Here is an 18621-nt window from a genome sequence, read left to right as displayed (position 1 = left end):
ACCTTACCTTCACAGAATGGAAATTCATTTACTTTAATGTCCATCGTTATCCTTCTCACACAGCACTTCATCGCTGTCTATAAAAAGCCATGTGTAATTCTCTGTACAGTTCATAGCACGTTTTATATTCTGCATTTGTCAAACAATTTTGCAAGAACCGCAACCGGGATGGTTGCCCACGACTAGACTAACCATTTAGCTAGCTTGGCCTGCAAAGCATGCAATTACTTGGCATGCCAAGAAGGGGCAATGTGACTTGCTGTACCTAACTTGACATGTAAAATAACGTATCATTTTAATGTGCATTTGTAATCGGACTGAAAGCAATGCGTCGTCATGCTATGTGAGAACTCATCTTGTTGCCATCTGTTTATTTTTATTTATTTAGATACCTTACAGGCCCCTGGTGGCATTGTGTAATGGGGCAGAGTACACTGAAAGGTTATACAATAATTAGAATACATGTGTGAATACATATACAAAAAATAGTGTAAAAATGCGCTAACATGCAGTAATGTGGTGTTAAAAATTGTACAACCGACAAACCGAATGATTTTGAATGCAAGAGGTCAGTGAACAAGAAATTTTCACAAAGTAAAATATAACCAATAAAATTAGAGCGAGCGGGACAATATTTGGCTATAATAAAACAGTATTTAAGGGGCAGTAGCATAATAATAATGGGAAACTCGAGAAAAAATAACACGTTAGGTTATGCAGAGTTTCAAAAATGTATTGCTAGAAGATGCCAGAATTTTTCCTGGTCACTCTCATGAGCGATGATGTTAGTAAAATTGTTCCAAAGGCGAATGGTTCTTGGAAGAGCAGAGTAGTTAAATGAATTAGTCTTTCCATAGATGTGCATGAAATTGAACTGATTGTACAGCCAGTGTGACCTGTAATGAGCTTCAAGAGGCAAAAATGATTGTGCTGTATTATGGACATATTTATGAAATGATAGCAGGGCTATATTATATCATGATCATGCAAGGGTTCTAGTGAGAGGTCGAGTTTAATTTGTGTTATGCTTTTGTTAGTCATAATGTGAAATAAAACGCGCAGCCCTATTCTGGATATATTTGAGTTTTTTGATCAAGTATTTCTGATGGGGAGACCAGACGGATGTGGCGTATTCAAGCTGAGGTTGAACGCTGATGGTCGCCATCTTGCCATGGTGATGGTGCTGGCTAGGCTGACTGTGATGGTAGGCTGTTGAAAACGCTGTGGACATGATTGAGGTTTTGTATTTGTATGGGATTGCACCACCCGAGCAACTTCCAGATTAATTTTCCTGGAATAAGATGTGCACATTAGAATCAAGTAAATACTGCATTAATTTGTTGAGCTACCGTTGCTTTAAAATACTGTCACATGGTAGTGACGGTGAAGAGGGCAGCAAAACTGTGATTAACGAAACTAGTGTTTTATTGGACAAACTTGTGCCCTCAAAAGCAGGCTACACTCAAAGAACGATAGCGGCGAATACACTCGGTGATCGTCGAAAATCTGATCAGTGGGTCAGGCGCGTTGGCTTTTATACATCAATCGTCAAATGTTCCAGAGTAATCGCTAGGACCTGTGTGCCTTCCACAAAGTTCTACATTGTTCGCGTCGTGCACACATGCAATCCGATTACACATCGGGATCGGGATGGAACCATCAGTAACATTCCAGAAACTTCCTATACATGCATGCGCGTCCTGCGCTGTGCGATAACATTTGTTAGGCGGTGAAACGCGTCGCCCGATAAAGACAAGTACACGTGTAATACCCCCCTCTTAACCCTTTGAAGGTTTTTGCCGTACATGTACGGCGGCGGTTTTTTGTCCCGCAAGGTCTTTGCCGTACGGGTACGGTTCCGACCCTCCGTTTGAAATTTCGCGCCATAATGACGATGCGTGCTAACCGGGAGGTGCTGCCACCTCTTAGCACTTACAAGATGCGTTTGAAATTGGTGCTACCTTCTTGGGCAGATAAACAGAACTGATTGCTAGCTTCAGCGCGTCACTCAGTCTGCGGCAACGCCCCTTCGGCGGTTTCGGTTTCGCCGCGTGATCGCAACGGAGGCGCGCAAAACATCAATTTTTTTCTTTGTTGGCACTCTCTTACAGGGTGGTGGAAGTTTTCTATCTTGATTGGCGCTGCTCTTAGCTTGTTTATCAGCGCCGTTCGCGAGGTATTCTCGCTCTCTGCGGCAATGCGCTTAGGCGAGAGAGTGCCTCAGACCTCTGCCCAAGGCAGCCGCACGCAGAGATGTCGTGTGCGCCAACAGAACTCCTCGCTCCAAGAGAACAGACACGCATTTTATGTGTGCAGATTGCAATAAGGCGCTGTGTGTAGACCCGTGTTTCAAGGAGTACCACGCTCGGAAATACTATTGAACGTGTTGCAGTTCTCAGTGATGCCCACACCAAAATACTGTTCCTAATTATTTTTTACTATTTATTCCCGACTTTATACATTTTGTACATTCAAGATCTGCAGTAAAGTACCGTATTTACACGATTGTAAGTCGACCCCCCCATATCGCGTGACTGAAAAAAATTTTAAAAAGAGCATACCCGAGGGCGAAAATTTATTAGTAGCTGACATGGTCACTGGACTACTCGTCTTCACTAGTGCTGCCATCGTCATCGTTGCTGCGGTCCCACAGCGCGTCGTGGTCCAGCGAAATTTCAAATTTGGCAAACGACCGCACCAGGACATCTTGCAGAACAGCCGCCCACGCCAAATGCACTCTATAGACCACACGCAGCCGTCAGGAAGGCTCTTTTGACAGGTCCGGTTGGCGTAATTTCGCAGTCTTCTGCCGCCAGCCACTCGTTGTACTCATGGCGGAGCAGAACCTTAAAATTAAGGCAAAGGTCCGGGCTTGTTTCATGACCACGCCGCACTTCACTGGCAGGGACTGATCAGGCATTTCAGCGATGTACGCCGCAAGCTTAGCCTACAGCTCCGGAAAGCGTCCAGACTTTGGCACGTCAGAAATTTCTCACTTGTCATCTCAGGTGAAAATTTCGCTTCGCTGCAGTCGCCACTCTCGCACCACCCGTATAGAAACATCGAAATTGCGGCCCGCTGTGCAGTGATTTGTTTCTTCGGCGTAAAGGATGGCAGCCCTCTTGAACGCTGCTGTGAACGAGTGCCGAACGATCAGTGGGCCTGGTGCACTCATGACGACTGGGGAAGCATAGAAGTAGCACGTAGCCGGCAATCAAGTAAAACGCGTCAAACCAATACCATGTCAATACCAATGCCTTCAAACATAGAAAGAGAAACCAGCGAGCGGTGTCTGCTCTTCCATGAACTACCGATACTCCCTGCAAGCGACGCCGTTCTAAGGGTGCCGCCGCAAATGGGAACAGCGGCGCTTCCATCAACTATCGACACCCCCCCATGAGTGTTGCATGTAGTACTGTAAAACTCTCAAAAATGTTGAAAAACCCTTCTGAAAAGCGAACAAACACGCGGGATAGCAAAAAGATACGGGTAGGGCCATAGAGCAAACATAAAATTCTAACTACGTTGTAGCTGCCGTTGGTATCGCTTTTTTTTTGGCGGGGCCATGTTTCGGTTTCGATTGTAAGTCGACCCCCCAACTTCAGACTTTCAAATTTAAAAAAAGGGGTCGACTTGCAATCGTGTAAATACGGTAATTTGACCACCTGGGAAAGCTTTTTCAAAATAATTCGACCCTCAAAGGGTTGAAAAGCATCGACCCGATTCTGCAAACACACGAAAGTAATAAAGAAAAGCACTCGTAGCAAAGAAAACAACAAAATAAGTTCGTCAGCGTCCATAAAACGGCTTAAAACTCGCCACGTGGACCACTACACATTGTGAGTGGCACCGCTGTGAATGCGAAATGCCGTCTGGCACGACCTCATAGTCCAGTGCACCAATACGTCGCATGACTTTGTAGGGTCCGAAATAGCATCGCAATAGTTCCTCACTCGGTCCTCGTCGGCGTATCGGGGTCCATACCCAAACACGGTCGCTGGGCTGTTGGTAGGCGGCTGGTTCTTGATCCGTGGGCAGGCAAGCTGTTGGGCTTCTTCGGCGCGCTGAAGATAGGTAGCAACATCAAGATTCTCCTCGTCAGTGACGTGCGGCAGCATGGCGTCGAGCGTGGTCGTCGGGTTCCTGCCGTAAACCAGCTTAAACGGCGTGATCTGTGTTTCTTGCACCGCCGTGTTGTAAGCGAAGCTTACGTACGGCAGGACGGCATCCCAGGTCTTGTGTTCGACGTCGACGTACATTGCTAGCATGTCGGCAAGGGTCTTAATCAGGCGCTCCGTAAGGCCATTCAGCTGTGGGCGGTTGGCAGTTGTCCTCCTGTGCCTTGTCTGACTGTACTGTAGAATGGCTTGGGTGAGCTCCACTGTAAAGGCCGTTCCTCTGTCGGTGATGAGGACTGCTGGGGCGCCATGTCGCAGCAGGATGTTTTCGACAAAGAATTTTGCCACTTTGGCTGCGCTGCCTTTCGGCAGAGCTTTAGTTTCAGCGAAGCAGGTGAGGTAGTCCGTTGCCATGACGATCTAGTTATTTCCAGATGTTGACGTCGGAAACGGTCCCAACAAGTCCATCCTGGTGTGCTGAAAAGGTCGGCAAGGAGGCTTGATCGGCTGTAGTAATCTCGCTGGGCTTGTGGGTGGTGTCTTGTGTTGCTACAGTCTCTGCATGTCTTGACGTAACGGGCAACGTCGGCGGTTAGGCGTGGCCAGTAATACCTTTCTTGTATCCTCCCGAGCGTCCAGGAGAAACCGAGGTGCCTGGCAGTCGGATCGTCATGTAGGGCACCTTGTACTTCTGGACGCAGCGCCGACAGAACAGCAAGAAGGTAGTAGGTACCAAAATACGGTTCATTTTTTTTTTACTATTTATTCATGACTTTATACATTTTGTACCTTCAAGATCATCAATAAAGTAATTTGACCACCTGGGAAAGTTTCTTTCTGAATAATTCGACCCTCAAAGTGTTAAACGTGTGCGTATGTGGCTCCTAGTCTGGCCGTCTCGCTCTTCCTTCGTAACTACATTATGGTGTCAGAAGAACAGGTTCTACCAGTGGACATCGGCTTCTAGTCCTCCTCCGTGCAAAGAACGATGCCAGCAATGAAACGCCGGTGAGCTGCTCCCTATACGCACATTTCGGTACTCAAGCAACGTGACACCATAAGTTCGAGACTATGGCGTCATTCGTAATTCAACCGCGGGACGTGTTCAACTTTTCGTCGCCAAACGAGTGGCCGGAGTAGAAACAGATTTTGTTTCCGAACCTCTTTAGGGTGGTGCATTAAGCCCGAGAAGCATCGAGTAGATGCGCTACTCTACACCACTTTTGCTCTCTCTCAAGAGAACTCCAAGAAATTCGATGCAGTCGTGGAGCAGTTAAACAAATACTTTATCTCGTGACGCAACGAAATCTTTGAATGAGCCAGATTCAGCACCAGAGTGCAAAAAGACGGTGAGTCGGCCGAAGACTTCGGTACTGCACTTCAGACTTTCGAAAGACTGCGAGTTCGACGCTCTTCGTGAAAAGTTCGTGCGCGACCACCTCATAAATGGGATAAAAGATAAGCAGCTATCTGCCAGGCTACAGCTCGACGCAGACCTCGCTCATCAGAAGGCTCTTGCTCCGTCCGCCAGATCGAGAGCATCCGTCAGCAACAAGTCGAGCTCCGTCAGGAAGTGCTATGTGTGAACAAAGTTGTGTCCGCTCTGCAATTCCCTTGGGGTACTTCGAAACAGGACAAAAGCAGCAGCTATTCATGCGGGGCAAACAAGCCATCTTCATCCTCCGGTAAAAACAGCATGCAGAAACTATGCATTTGGTGCAGTCAAGAGTGTCACCCTCGTACTCTATGCCGAGCACGCTCGGAAGTCTGCAGGAATTACCGAAAAAAGGGTCATTACGCCTCCGTATGCATGTCACGGTGCCTTGATTGGGTCGAAACTCAACAAGTCAATTTAGAAGCGGAATTCCTTGGAGTAATCAAGACGTCGGATGCCGGAACGTGGGAGGCAAGTCTTTTTTCATGGTCAGCCAGTAGGTTTCAAAATTGACACTGGCTCCAACGAAACAGTCCTCCCGAAGCAAGTGTTCCAGATGATCAAGGACAGATCTTTTCTCTCTGCTCCTCCTCACCAACCACATGGTCCCGACGGAAAGCTTCTTCCAGCCACAGGAGTGGCGCAACTCGAGCTCATCTACCGCGACCCTATGACTAAGGATGTCTACGTCTTAAACGAGGTCCGCACTCTGTTGCTAGGCATTGCCAGTGATCAAAGAACTCCAGATGTTCACATTTGTAAACGCCATTGCTGAGAAAGTAAATCCGAAAGAATTTCCAGCGTTGTTCCAGGGACTCGGCAAGCTGCACAAGGAACATCGAATTCAGCTGAAAGCAGGAGCTAAACCTTTCACGCTCAGCTCTCCGAGGCGCATCCCAATTCCTCTGTACGAAAGGACAGTTGGAACTACAAAGAATGCAGAAACTCGGCGTCATATCACCTGCTGACAAGCCGACTGAGTGGTGTGCACCAGTTGTAGTCGTCCCAAAGCCTTTTGGAGACGTGAAAATCTGCGTCGACTTCGCAGAACTGAACCAGCACGTTCTGAGAGAATGTCATCTTATCCCTTGTGTGCAGCACACTCTCAAACTTCTTCATGGAGCTAAAGCGTTCTCCAAACTGGACGCTAACTCTGGATTTTGGCAAATTCCACTTTGTGAAGGTTCTGAAAAGCTTACCACGTTCATCTCGCCTTTTGCATGCTTCTATTTCAACCGGTTACCATTTGGAATTGTGTCTGCTCCTGAACGCTTTCAGAAACAGATGTCATGCATTTTACAAGGCATCAGTGGGGTTGTCTGTCACATGGACTTGGACAACATCCTTATCTGGAGTTCAAATAAGCATGAGCACAAGGAGATGCTCAGAAATGTGCTGCAGCTACTCTTCAAGGCTGGACTGACATTGAACGAAACCAAATGCTTGTTCGATGTCCAATGCCTCTCATTCCTTGGACACCGGCTAGACGAAAACGAAATACAACTCGACAAAAAGAAAGTTGAAGCCATTATGAAAACAGAGCGCCCAAGAAACAAGACCGAGCTGCAGAGAATTCTTGGAATGTCAACATACCTCGCCAGATTTGTTCCCAATCTCTCTGAAGTCCTGCAACCACTTACTCTTTCCTTTCAAAGAAGCAAGAGTTTGCTTGGGATGCTCTACAACAACAGGCGTTCAACAGATGGAAGTCGGTGCTCTCGTCTCGCCCCGTCCTTGGAATTTATGATCCATCGAGAGAAACAATCGTCACTACAGATGCATTGTCCTTTGGACTTGGTGCATTAAACCGGCAGAATCAACCAAATGGCATGTTTTCTGTTTATTTATTTATTTATTTATTTATTTATTTATTTATTTATTTATTTATTGATATTGCAATCCCGGTATCAGGATTATAACAGGGTGCTATAATCACTTATGCTTCATGATTACTCTCGGAGACCGAGAAGCGATACTCCCAAATCGAGAAAGAGGCTCTTGCTTTAGTCTGGGCATGTGACAAGTTTGGTGATTATCTTGTCAGCAAGCTGTTCAAGCTGGAGACGGACCATAAGCCGTTGGTTCCCATCTTCACTTTGAAGAACCTTGATGACCTGACACCCAGATTAGAGGCTAAAGATGAGAATGATGTGATACCAGTACGAGAATGCATTTGTTCCAGGCAAAGACCTTCTAGCCGCAGACACTCTTTCCAGAGCACCTCTCCAAAAAATAGAAGACACAGAGGTCAAATAAAATGTGGAAGCTTTCTTATGCTCTTTGAAAATCTCTTTACCCATAAAGGAGCACTGCCTTCAATGGTTAAAGGCATCCCAACAAACATAATCGTGCACAGCTTCGCTGGTGGAGTAAGAAAAAGTGGCCCTCCAGGCAAGATTTACCAGTGGCCCTAAAACCCTTCTACGAGCATCGAGACCAGCTTGCCCTGGGAAACGATTTACTCCTTTACGCTGCTCGAGTTGTCGTTCCGGCTTCTTGCCAAAATGAAGTCCTACGACTCTTTCATGAAGGACACTTTGGCATAACAGACACTTGCTCGAGCCAGAGATTGTCTGGTGGCCCAACATAGGAGCTCATGTCACATCCCTAGTGAAGCAATGTCAACAATGCGTCGAAACAAATTACAGGAAAATGCCACTAAAAGGTTCCGAATTTCCAGAAAGACCCTGGCAACGCATTACAATGGACTTGTTTCACTATAAGAACCAGTGGTAGTTGATGGATGAAAAACTTTATTAGGATGGATGAAAAACTTTATTAAGTGGTAGTTGATAGCAACAGATTATTATTCAAGATACCCTGAACTGGCTTGGCTCGAGGAGCTTACGTCCGCAGCTGTATTCAACCACTGCAAGTCATTTTTTGCACACCACGGGATTTCTGAGGACATGGTTCCTGACAACGGCCCCCACTTTTCGTCGACTGAGTTTTCACTGTTCGCTCAGGACTACGCCTTCAAGCACATTACCTCTAGCACTCACTGTCCTCAGGGCAGTGGACTTGCTGATCTGCGGTAAAAATCAAGACTTCCATGACAAAGATGAAAGGCTCTTACTAGACGCTTCTAGCCTACAGGTCAACTTTTTTGAAGAATGGGTATAGCCCTGTGGAACTACTGATGGGTCTTCGGCGAAGAACCAAGCTTCCTCTTAGTTCCACCGAGCTGACACCCAAACTGCCGGATCAAGAGAGCCTTCGGAAGTTCGAGGAACAGTACCGGAAACGTCAAAGGAAAGACTTCGACAGATGTCGGAGTCCACGACTTGCCAGAGCTGTTCTACGGAGACGTCTGGTTGACAGACCTCAAGTGCAAAGTGACAGTACAAGCCCCAGCCGATGAGCCTCGGTCCTATTGGGTTAACACGGGCACTGGTGCTGTATGCAGGAACAGGACCCAGCTAGTTCACTATTCCCCTGCTAAAACCAACACAGAAAGTGTTTGTATCAGTGATGATGTAGCAGATGCCCGTTCATGTTGCCAAGACACTTCCCACATGCATACTAGAAGTGGGAGGTGCGTGAAGCCGCCTGCTGCAATGAACTTCACTTGCTCTGTTGGGTAGATGTTGTATATGCTGCCATCTAGTGAAAGCGGGGAGACATAGTTCCCCGTGACGGCGCGTGGTTGGCGATCTGGCAGCGCCCACTCTTCTTCTGGAGATAGAACACGTACGAGACTGTGTGTGCATATGTGACTCCTCGTCTGGCCGGCTCGCTCCTCCTTCCTGGCTACAGCATTCACAGCGCCGTATGCTGTCCGCAGACTGAATTTTTTTTCACCAAGCCCGATGTGTTGTTGAGGACCCCTTTGAGCATCCCGTTTGGATTTATGAGCTCATATTTTGTATGTCGTAAAATTGTGACAGGCAAGAAGAGGTTAATATACACAGTAAAAATAATTACAAAATTCATGTTTTGGACATTGCATTCAAGCAGTTTTTCTTATGTAGCTGCAGTTTAATTATAGTTGACTTCCTGGAATTTCACTTTGATGGGACCTATGGAATTGAACTGTTTGGAGAGTCAAATTAGGAGGCAGAAATAACTGCAAACAGCTTTGCTTTATACTGCAGTGTAACCTGCAGTGTAACCAACCAAATGTAACCTGCAGATTATAAAAATGTGCCTCTGATTCTGCCTATGAAGAAACTATTAAATCTACTGAGTTTACCTTCACAGAATGGAAATTTGTTGATGCCTAGTGCCCCTTTCAGTCATCCCTCACAGCCTACTCTTGATCTTAGTGGATCATGACATCCTAAGCATGGTCATCTGCTTTTGATAGAGCATTTCTTGAATGACTCCACAGCCGTCATGAACGGGATGGCAGACCATGCTAGTTGCTTTGCTAGTCCCTTTGCTAGTTCATCATGCATTCCAAGGCCCCTAAATGCTAAAAACACATGATGTACCTTTGTTGTGACTAGCTTAGCACGTAAAATTTATTTTGAATGAGCAGCATATCATTACAGCCAGTCTGTGAGAAAACTTGTTCTTTCCTCACCTTGTAATAAGAATGGTGATGATGGTGGCTATGGCCAATGCCACACTGCACTTTTGGATTCACATTTGCTTGTAATATCCTGGCAATTTTTGCACGCATTTTGGAAAAACGGCAGTTGAAGATAAGTGCATGTTTTCTTGGTTCTTAGAACCTGGCATATATGGTAAACATTCATTGTGAGCTGTCGTTTCCACTTGAAAGGTCTGCCAGGGGCAGGTTGAAAATTTGTGACAAGGTACTGTACTTTCAGCACTTCCAATGTCCTTAGTCATTGGATTTGAGCATGTGCATGCTGACCAATGAAGTTCTTTTTTCAAGTTATTTATTGCTCACACGAAGATATACATTGTGTATGGTATAAGGGTGGGGCCCTATACGCGTAGTGCACGCCGATGGCCGCGCCACTGGTGGCGGCCTTGCGTAGAACACACAGGAGAGGAGCGAGCCGCGCACCGTAGCACGCCGTAGTTGGTTGTGTCGCTGGTAGTGCTTCTCCGTCTTATTCGTGTTTTCAGAGCAAAATAGGCAACAACCTTCGCATGTGTGGGATGGCCAAAGCTTCAAGGAATGTCGAATTGTTGCAGGGTGGGGGACTCAAATACCGGCGAGAACGTGCCGGCGATACGGTTCTAATCATTCCCCGCAAAGCATCATCAGCAGGAGCAACGGTAGCAATGGATCGTCGCTTCAGCGGGAAATTTCTTGTTCTCATCCTTTGTCGCTTCGGTGTTGTTTTTTTTTACTCGATCATAGTTAGAGGCATAAGCGACGAAGTTCGTCTGCAGTACAGCATGCGATTTAAAGGCATTTCGCTAAAGTTCGGAATGCCGTTTGCCGCTTATATTGTTCTCCGCTTCTTTACCGCGTTGGGCTAGCTAGGCAGCATGACTGCATGAGCGCATTGTGTTGTATGTTAAAGCTACAGAAGTTTGCAAGAACTGAAATTGTTAGTTTTATGTGACCGGGTAAATCCTCGCACCACCTGTCACGCACTTTATGTTTTTACATCTATTTTATGCGTGGCTTCGCATATGTTTAACTGTTGCTAGTTGCTTCATGCATAACTCTTGTTGATTCTTTTAAGCTGCGAGGTTTTCACCCTGCCTTGTTTGTAAAGGGTATAATACACGCTGTGTCTTATCGGAATGACACCAAGCAAGTGCTTCTTTTACAGCTTTATTCATTTCGCCCGAGGGCATCTTAGATATCGTGGTTTTTGGGGAAATGTGTTTAGAAAATAGGTAGCTCAGGGCGAGGATTGCTAATAGTTGCTGCATATGGTATTTTTGTTCCATATTTCGTGGAATAGTTCGCGTCACGTTTGGTAAGTCACCACACCTTGATGCTGTCTGAGCAGACTTAACACGCCGAGTGATTTGTTTGTTTTACAACGTAGTCGCTTCTTGCAAGTGAATTTTGTACTCAACTGAATTATTTCTTATGCTTACGCCGCAGAGGACTAAACCCGGCCTTGCCGCCAGCGCTCATCTACTTTGACTGGCGCTGCCCTGCCTTTAAATATATCATGTGGCACCTCTCTCTAGTAACATTAAAAAAAAGTACTGAAAAGTTAGTCAGACTTTAGCTTCGTACGTTTCCAAGCAGTTCCCTTGGGGAATGTAAAATTGCAAAAACTGCAGCGCAAACAGCAGTTCATCGGCGGTACAGTGCTAACCCATGCATTTGGGGACTTCGTTGAATCATGTACGCGTTTCTATCAATAAGTTCGCAATTACTCTTCTTCAGGCGACTTTGACTACGCTTATTCGGCGACGTCACATGTATTCATCGGCAGAAAAATCGCAACGGCATATGCAGACATCGCAGACAGGAGAGGAGCGAGCCGCGCACCGTAGCACGCCGTAGTTGGTTGTGTCGCTGGTAGTGCTTCTCCGTCTTATTCGTGTTTTCAGAGCAAAATAGGCAACAACCTTCGCATGTGTGGGATGGCCAAAGCTTCAAGAAATGTCGAATTGTTGCAGGGTGGGGGACTCAAATACCGGCGAGAACGTGCCGGCGATACGGTTCTAATCATTCCTCGCAAAGCCTCATCAGCAGGAGCAACGGTAGCAATGGATCGTCGCTTCAGCGGGAAATTTCTTGTTCTCATCCTTTGTCGCTTCGGTGTTGTTTTTTTTTACTCGATCATAGAGGCATAAGCGACGAAGTTCGTCTGCAGTACAGCATGCGATTTAAAGGCATTTCGCTAAAGGCATCGCACCCTGCGGATTTGTTTTCCAAGTCTGCACTAACGACGGGTGCTTATTATTGAGGTACAGAAGCAGCATTACGGCAAGGCTAGAATTAAAAAGAAACACGGTCGAGACATCGCATTATTCAACAAAATTTGTCGGCTAGTTCACATGAGCTCCACTTCATGTAAATGGTCTTCATGGCGTTTGTCTGCGGGACGCACCTGGCACGTATGTGGACCATGTTGTCCCAAACACCGGTAACATCGGGTTGATACCCGCTCCCACAGAGATCTGCGTCTTCCCTACAGCTGTCACTGCAGAAGAAGCAGTCTTGCACCCGAACAAAGGACAAATTGCAGCCGCAAACTTCAGCCACCCTTGCTGCAAAGTATTGTCGTCTGCTACTGCTCCCGCGCGTACTGTTGGAAGCGCCCGCTAGGTGGCTATCAGTGGCACCTCTATAGGCGGTGCACGAGGCGTATAACTCTTGTAGGAGTTGGGAAGGAGGCCGCTATGTTATGTGCTGTTATATAAACACTAGAGCATGTGAGAAAAAAACAATGTGTGAGACAGTAAAATATTGTACATGGTCATTGAGCAAGTGGCGTGAGCATAAAAAAGAGTGTTTTGTGGCTGATAATTGGCTGTTGTGCTGTTAGATCTGTTGGTAATTTATACCAGAGCTTCGATGCGGCATGTGAAATTGTAAATGACCCATAATTGGTGCGAGATTTTAGAATGGTTATCATACTGAGGTTACTGATCATAGAGGGTATGTGATATTTTGATCATTTTGCAGAAGGACATAGTATAATTTTGTGCATAATTTTCTTAAGCAAAACGAGAATGTGGTAATCAATGCAGTGTCTCATGGATAGTATATTAATGTGTACACGAATGTGATTTATTGATTGATCTTTTTAGGAAGAGAATAGCTCAAAACATTATTTTGTGCTGCAATAATTGGCAGTAAAGTGGTAAGGTACGCAAGTCCTTATATGGTAATAGCATACGTAGTATGTGAATGTATAAAACTGGCCTAAAGAGTACGGAGTGTGTTCAAAGGAAATATGTAACGTAGTTCATACAGTATTAGGATTTTCTTATAGATGGTTAGTGTAGTTTCATGGATATTTTTATGCCACTTTAGTTGACTGTCGGGGTAGATGAAAAATTTCGTCTCGTTAACTTCGTAAAGGAGAGTTGTTGAAGTTTAATGATTTAGTGTTCTTTAGTCGGGTGTTTTTTGCACCGAAAACTACATAGGTAAATTGTGCTTCTGAGAAGAGTTAGATTGAAGTCAGTTAGATAGATTTAACAGGACATCATTGCCTTTTTTTAGATTTGTTTCCCTGCCATCTGTCAGGAAAATATTGGTATTGTACATGTATAAAATTCTGTCTTCTGAGGAATAGTCGGGTAAATATACGTATGCTACAAAAAGAAAAGGGCCGAATACGGATCCCTGAGGAATTCCACTATTATCGTTCAGGATGACGACATATTGTTTACTACATACTGCTGCCAGTTTCTCAAATATGTGCTAATTAGCTTGAGAGTCCTCCACGAATACCATACTGTTCACAAGACCAAAAGCCTTAGTTACGTCAGTGAAAATGCCCGTGGTTGATCAATTTCTGTCTAAGCTTATGTTAGTTCTGTCCACAATGTTAATTCACACTGTCTCAGTCCACTTTATTGTGTGTGCTTGCGTGCCACAATATTTCATTCGTTGCACCATTTGTGCATCGTGCTATGCTCCATAGCATGTATACTTCGAAAACAAGCCCTTGTTTTAATTCAAACTTCTTTTCTTTCGAACAAATTTTGAGGCACTTTCCAATTCGAATTATCGAGATTCAACTGTATAAGGCTTCTGGCTGCTTTATCTCGTGGTATTTCAATAATGAGTACTTCACACCATGTAGATTTAAAAGCTGTGTTTTTAACTCTGTATATTGCGTCTTGCGTAAAGGACTAGACCCCTCCACCACCACCCCCCTCCCCACGCATGCAGTTTCGTTACTTGTGGTACTTGACAGCAAGCCTTGTCTACAAGTGAGCTCCAGGTGAAAGCCAGGGAGTGGATATGTTTGACAAGTGTTTTCAGATAGCAACCAAGTTTCTGATAAAGCAATGAAGTGAAACATGTGGTGTGATGTTTCACAAAGGTGAACAAATTCATTGCAATGTTTCTGGAGGCTCCTTATGTTCAGATGCGGTAATGAGAAATCAGATGAATTAAACAACTGATTATGAAATGTTCATGGTTCCAGAAGTTCAAACGTCATCTTCACGTTTGATCACGTTCGTATTGCCTGGTGAGGGCCAATTTCAAGATGGAAATAACGAAAATCTTTGCTTATAGAAAGGAGGCTGGCTGGAACCTTCAGCCGTAATCAAATGAACCGGAGTTGAATGCACAGATGTTTACTGTATAGGTTACTTTTTGAGTTAAATGGCACTACATACACCAGAGCAGATAAGAGCTGTGAATTGACCTCACTGGCACCCTGGCTATTCACACCAAGAAATTCTCAGTAACCTGCAGATGTGCATGTGGAAGTTCCTGCATCATGCTGCTCCACAGTATAAAAACTACATCAAATATTTGCATCATAATGCATCAGTATGAGGTTGAGGCCTGGTGGTACTCTCAGAATTATCAATCATGTCTATATTTCATTCTCATTACCTCTTGTGCCTTTGTAATAAGTGGCTGAATGAGGCAGTGAAAGAGAGAAAAGAAATTGTGAATTCATGTAGAATTGTGATGGTGTCCATTTCTTGGAATGTAAGGGTTTCTTAGTTTCCCTTTAGGCTTCCATATTCAAGTTTCATCACCTCAGGTTTGGATTATGCTCTTGTGCACATTGTCGCATGCTTTTCACTGTGTCATTGTGTATCTTAATAAAGCACAGTTCTACAGAGTCATTAATTGGATGTGAAAGATAGACTATGCCACCCTTTCCTCGTGGCAGGTACCGCATCACCAAGGACATCAGCTTCCCATTCCGCATCATCCCACTGGTGCGTGAAGTGGGACGCACGAAGATGGAAGTCAAGGTGGTGCTCAAGTCCAACTTTAAGCCATCTCTCATAGGGCAGAAGATCGAGGTCAGTGCCATAAGATGCATCACTCAATGTGTGGCGTGATTGAAATGTACGTCAAGTTTTTCAAGAGACTGCACAAAAAAGGAAGTGATGCATGACATCATCACGATGCGTTATGTGCCGTGGCACCATTATTACATTACATTCCTTGAGGATGATAGACTTGCCTCCTGTACAGTAGAATCTCATTTGTACATTTTGGGAAAGAATGTGAGAAAAGAAACGTACTAACTGGGAAAGTACTTGATCTAAAGTTACTAAAAAATATGGCAGACCAAACTGGAACTGAAATCTACCTAACGGGAAGTGTTGTGTGCATCCTTACAGCACGAAACTCCATGTGCAGAGCCAGTGGGGCTTGAGCGGCGCGTGAGACATGCATTGTCATTTTTGCAGCTTCCGTAAGCTTACATTTGTGCTCCTCGAATTGGCCTAGATCAGGAGCTTCTTTGAGTGGGGTATTTTGGAAGGAAGTATTGACATGCCCACTTGGCGGGAATCCCTGCGGCACGAGATGCTGGTGCGACAGGCTTTGTTTGGTATTGCGTAGCTGTAGTGTTTGAAGTGATGGGATACAAAAACGAAATCAAGCTGGTGGGGGACACTGATATTGCGAGAGTGAAACATGATGCTCACATCGTACCACCTGCAGCAAGGAAAGGCAGAACTGTGGTGCGTTTGAGTTATAACCTATTAAAAGCATGCAGTAGTACAGGCTTCGAATGGCACTATGCCACACTCATTGTGAAACATACTTATCGCAATAGGATTGGCAGTTATAGCCATGAATGCGACACCCAACTACTCAAGAGATTTGCTGGTACAGGGAGAGGGAAGCGGGTGCATGCCGGCGTTTCCTCATGATATGGGTGGGTGAGCACTGCGAGGAGGCTGCTGTGGTAGATGCCTACTGCTGACTCACGCGTGCCTCGCCTTTTTTTTTTGTTCACACGAGATCTGCAGTGGCTAGAAGACGTATATTGTGATCGCAGTTGGGCGATGTACTGAATGTTGGTGCTGAAATATGTGCACTTTCCGGGAACGCAACGGGTAAAAAACCAGATTTATTGCATCAATTTTTGTGTTCATGATCAGGAGTGTTGGCACTGGGAAATGATATGAAATGGGATCGTGTCAACAAAGTTCTACTGCATCATAGTTCAGTTGGTGGTCTGCTGCAAACATTTAACCTCGTGTCCAAATATCGAGGCATGTTGGGAGACTCTTGACGGTCCACTAGTGCCTGAAAACATGTCATTTGCTTTATACAGTGTGTGTAGGTTCGGAATGGCGAATTGCTTAGAGTATGGGCACCTAGTAAGCACCATACAGAGCTACCAGTGGCAAATACTTCACTGGCAACATCTGAAGCAGAACAGTCTGACCTGAAATATGGGGCGCATGGGGTAGTATGCATTTCAATACTGTTCTCACTTCACGTTTATATGCTTCGTTTTTATTCTAATGTCTGATTATGATAACTGAAAGTGCAGTGCACTCTGAGCACATATACCACTGTATGGTGACGTAGTGTCTGTAAACCTTTCGGATTCCTTTGCTAGCTAAGCAACTGCCAAGCTTCCAGCGAAATTTTCACTAAATGTGCACCCGGTTATGACTTGTAGCAGCTCAAAGGTGCGAATGCCCAAATTTGAGAACTACAAACACAGCACTGCTGCATCGCACTCCTTGGCTGCAACCATTTGGTGTAAGAGCTGAATGTGCTTCCAAAGAATGGGCTGCAAGGAAATACATGTACCCATGCATTGATATGCAGTGTCATGTGAATCTCATATGGTGAGATGTATGTGCAGACTGAACTCTCTCGTTACTGTGCCTGTAGAAATCGATCAATTTGAGTTTTTCTGTATGTTAAACATTTCCATTGGAATGCTTCTACTAGCAGCATTATGCAGTCTAAAATGATGACTGAACTTTAACAAGTTGTCATATTTGACAATTTTCGGCACATTGGGAGTTTGGAAAAAGGAAACTTCGACTGGAGGTACAGTGAAACCTCGTTAAGCTGTAGTTGGCCAGAGCTCGGAAAAAGTATGTACTAAGTGGTAGTGCTGTTTAACCGAAATAGCATGAGATCGCGCCCACTTACCTGTCAAAAACGGAACACTAAACTCGGAGAGAGTGCGATGAAAGGGTAAAAAAACATGCAGTATTTATTCACTTCGCTCGACAAGTGTTTTCATTTGATGCCGCGGCGGCCTATCAGCGACGACAGTGACCTCAAACTTACTGAAGCTACGTGCCAGCTTTCCAGCCAGCCCCTCTTCTCGGCAAACACTCGCATGGCAGATTCCTTGTTCACGTTACGTATTCTACATGCACGCACGCGCGGTAGCGCTGCAGAAGTCGCGGGACGCCTTTTTCATTGTGGGGTGCTGTTCTCTTTGCAACAATTGCATTAATGAGGCTGACGTAACGTGCAGCTTCTTCCACTGTTGGGCCTGAATCGCCCATGCTATCGGTTTCAGTGTCGTCCTCATCACTGCCGCTAGTTGACACTTCGGCAATGATGGCGAAAAGTCGAACCTTGTAGCCGACATTTCTTAGCAGTCGCAGCAGCGCTGCCAAACAACTTCGCGTTCCAAATGCCACACACTGTAGTCAACAGCAGATCCCTGTTGCATGCCAGTGCCAACTTCGTGTCACGTTCGATAGCACGAACAATGTATAATTTTTCTTCTATGCTTAGCACCCAGCGTCTTTTTATCCGAGCTTCGGCTTGACGCGAGTCCCCGCTTGCACGACACCACAATGCTCTCTGGCATGGTGCCAAAATGATAATGTGGCTTCACGCACAAATGCACAGGGCACTTGGAGGCCGTTGTTCCGATCTCTGAGGCTTGTTGTTCTGCCGGGCCGCCCGATGGAGATGATGCACTACCGTGTTTGCGCGGTGAAATGTGCAAACACGACATCTTAACACACGTATGCAAAAAGCTGGTACTTTTTATGCGGATACAAAACACATTATGTTCAATGGCCACTGAGTCGGGGATTTGACTTCACTACTTTTAAAACAAAACTAGTGTTTAAGTGGGTACGGTTTAATGAGGTTTTACTGTGTAGTCAAAACTAGCCTCCAGTTCTAGCACGTCCATAAAGACTCAAACTATGCGCATTGGTCGATGGTGCAACGTGCCATATTTACTCGAATCTAGGCCGGCCCCAATTCTAAGCCGACCCCCAAATGTCTGAAGCCAGAAAAAATTTTAA

General features: G+C 45.4%; 1 protein-coding gene across 1 annotated transcript in view; it reads left to right on the top strand.

Annotated features, from left to right (window-relative positions):
* AP-2mu (adaptor protein complex 2, mu subunit) overlaps positions 1 to 18621 on the top strand; it is a 72730-nt gene that overhangs the window by 30909 nt on the left and 23200 nt on the right. Inside the window, exon 6 of the mRNA XM_070533427.1 lies at positions 15255 to 15390. Within this exon, the coding sequence (XP_070389528.1) occupies positions 15255 to 15390 (136 nt within the window). The remainder of the gene's footprint in view (positions 1 to 15254; positions 15391 to 18621) is intronic.

The sequence above is a fragment of the Dermacentor albipictus genome, chromosome 2, assembly GCF_038994185.2.
Source record: "Dermacentor albipictus isolate Rhodes 1998 colony chromosome 2, USDA_Dalb.pri_finalv2, whole genome shotgun sequence".
NCBI lineage: Eukaryota > Metazoa > Arthropoda > Arachnida > Ixodida > Ixodidae > Dermacentor > Dermacentor albipictus.
This window is presented reverse-complemented; position numbering and strand designations above follow the sequence as displayed.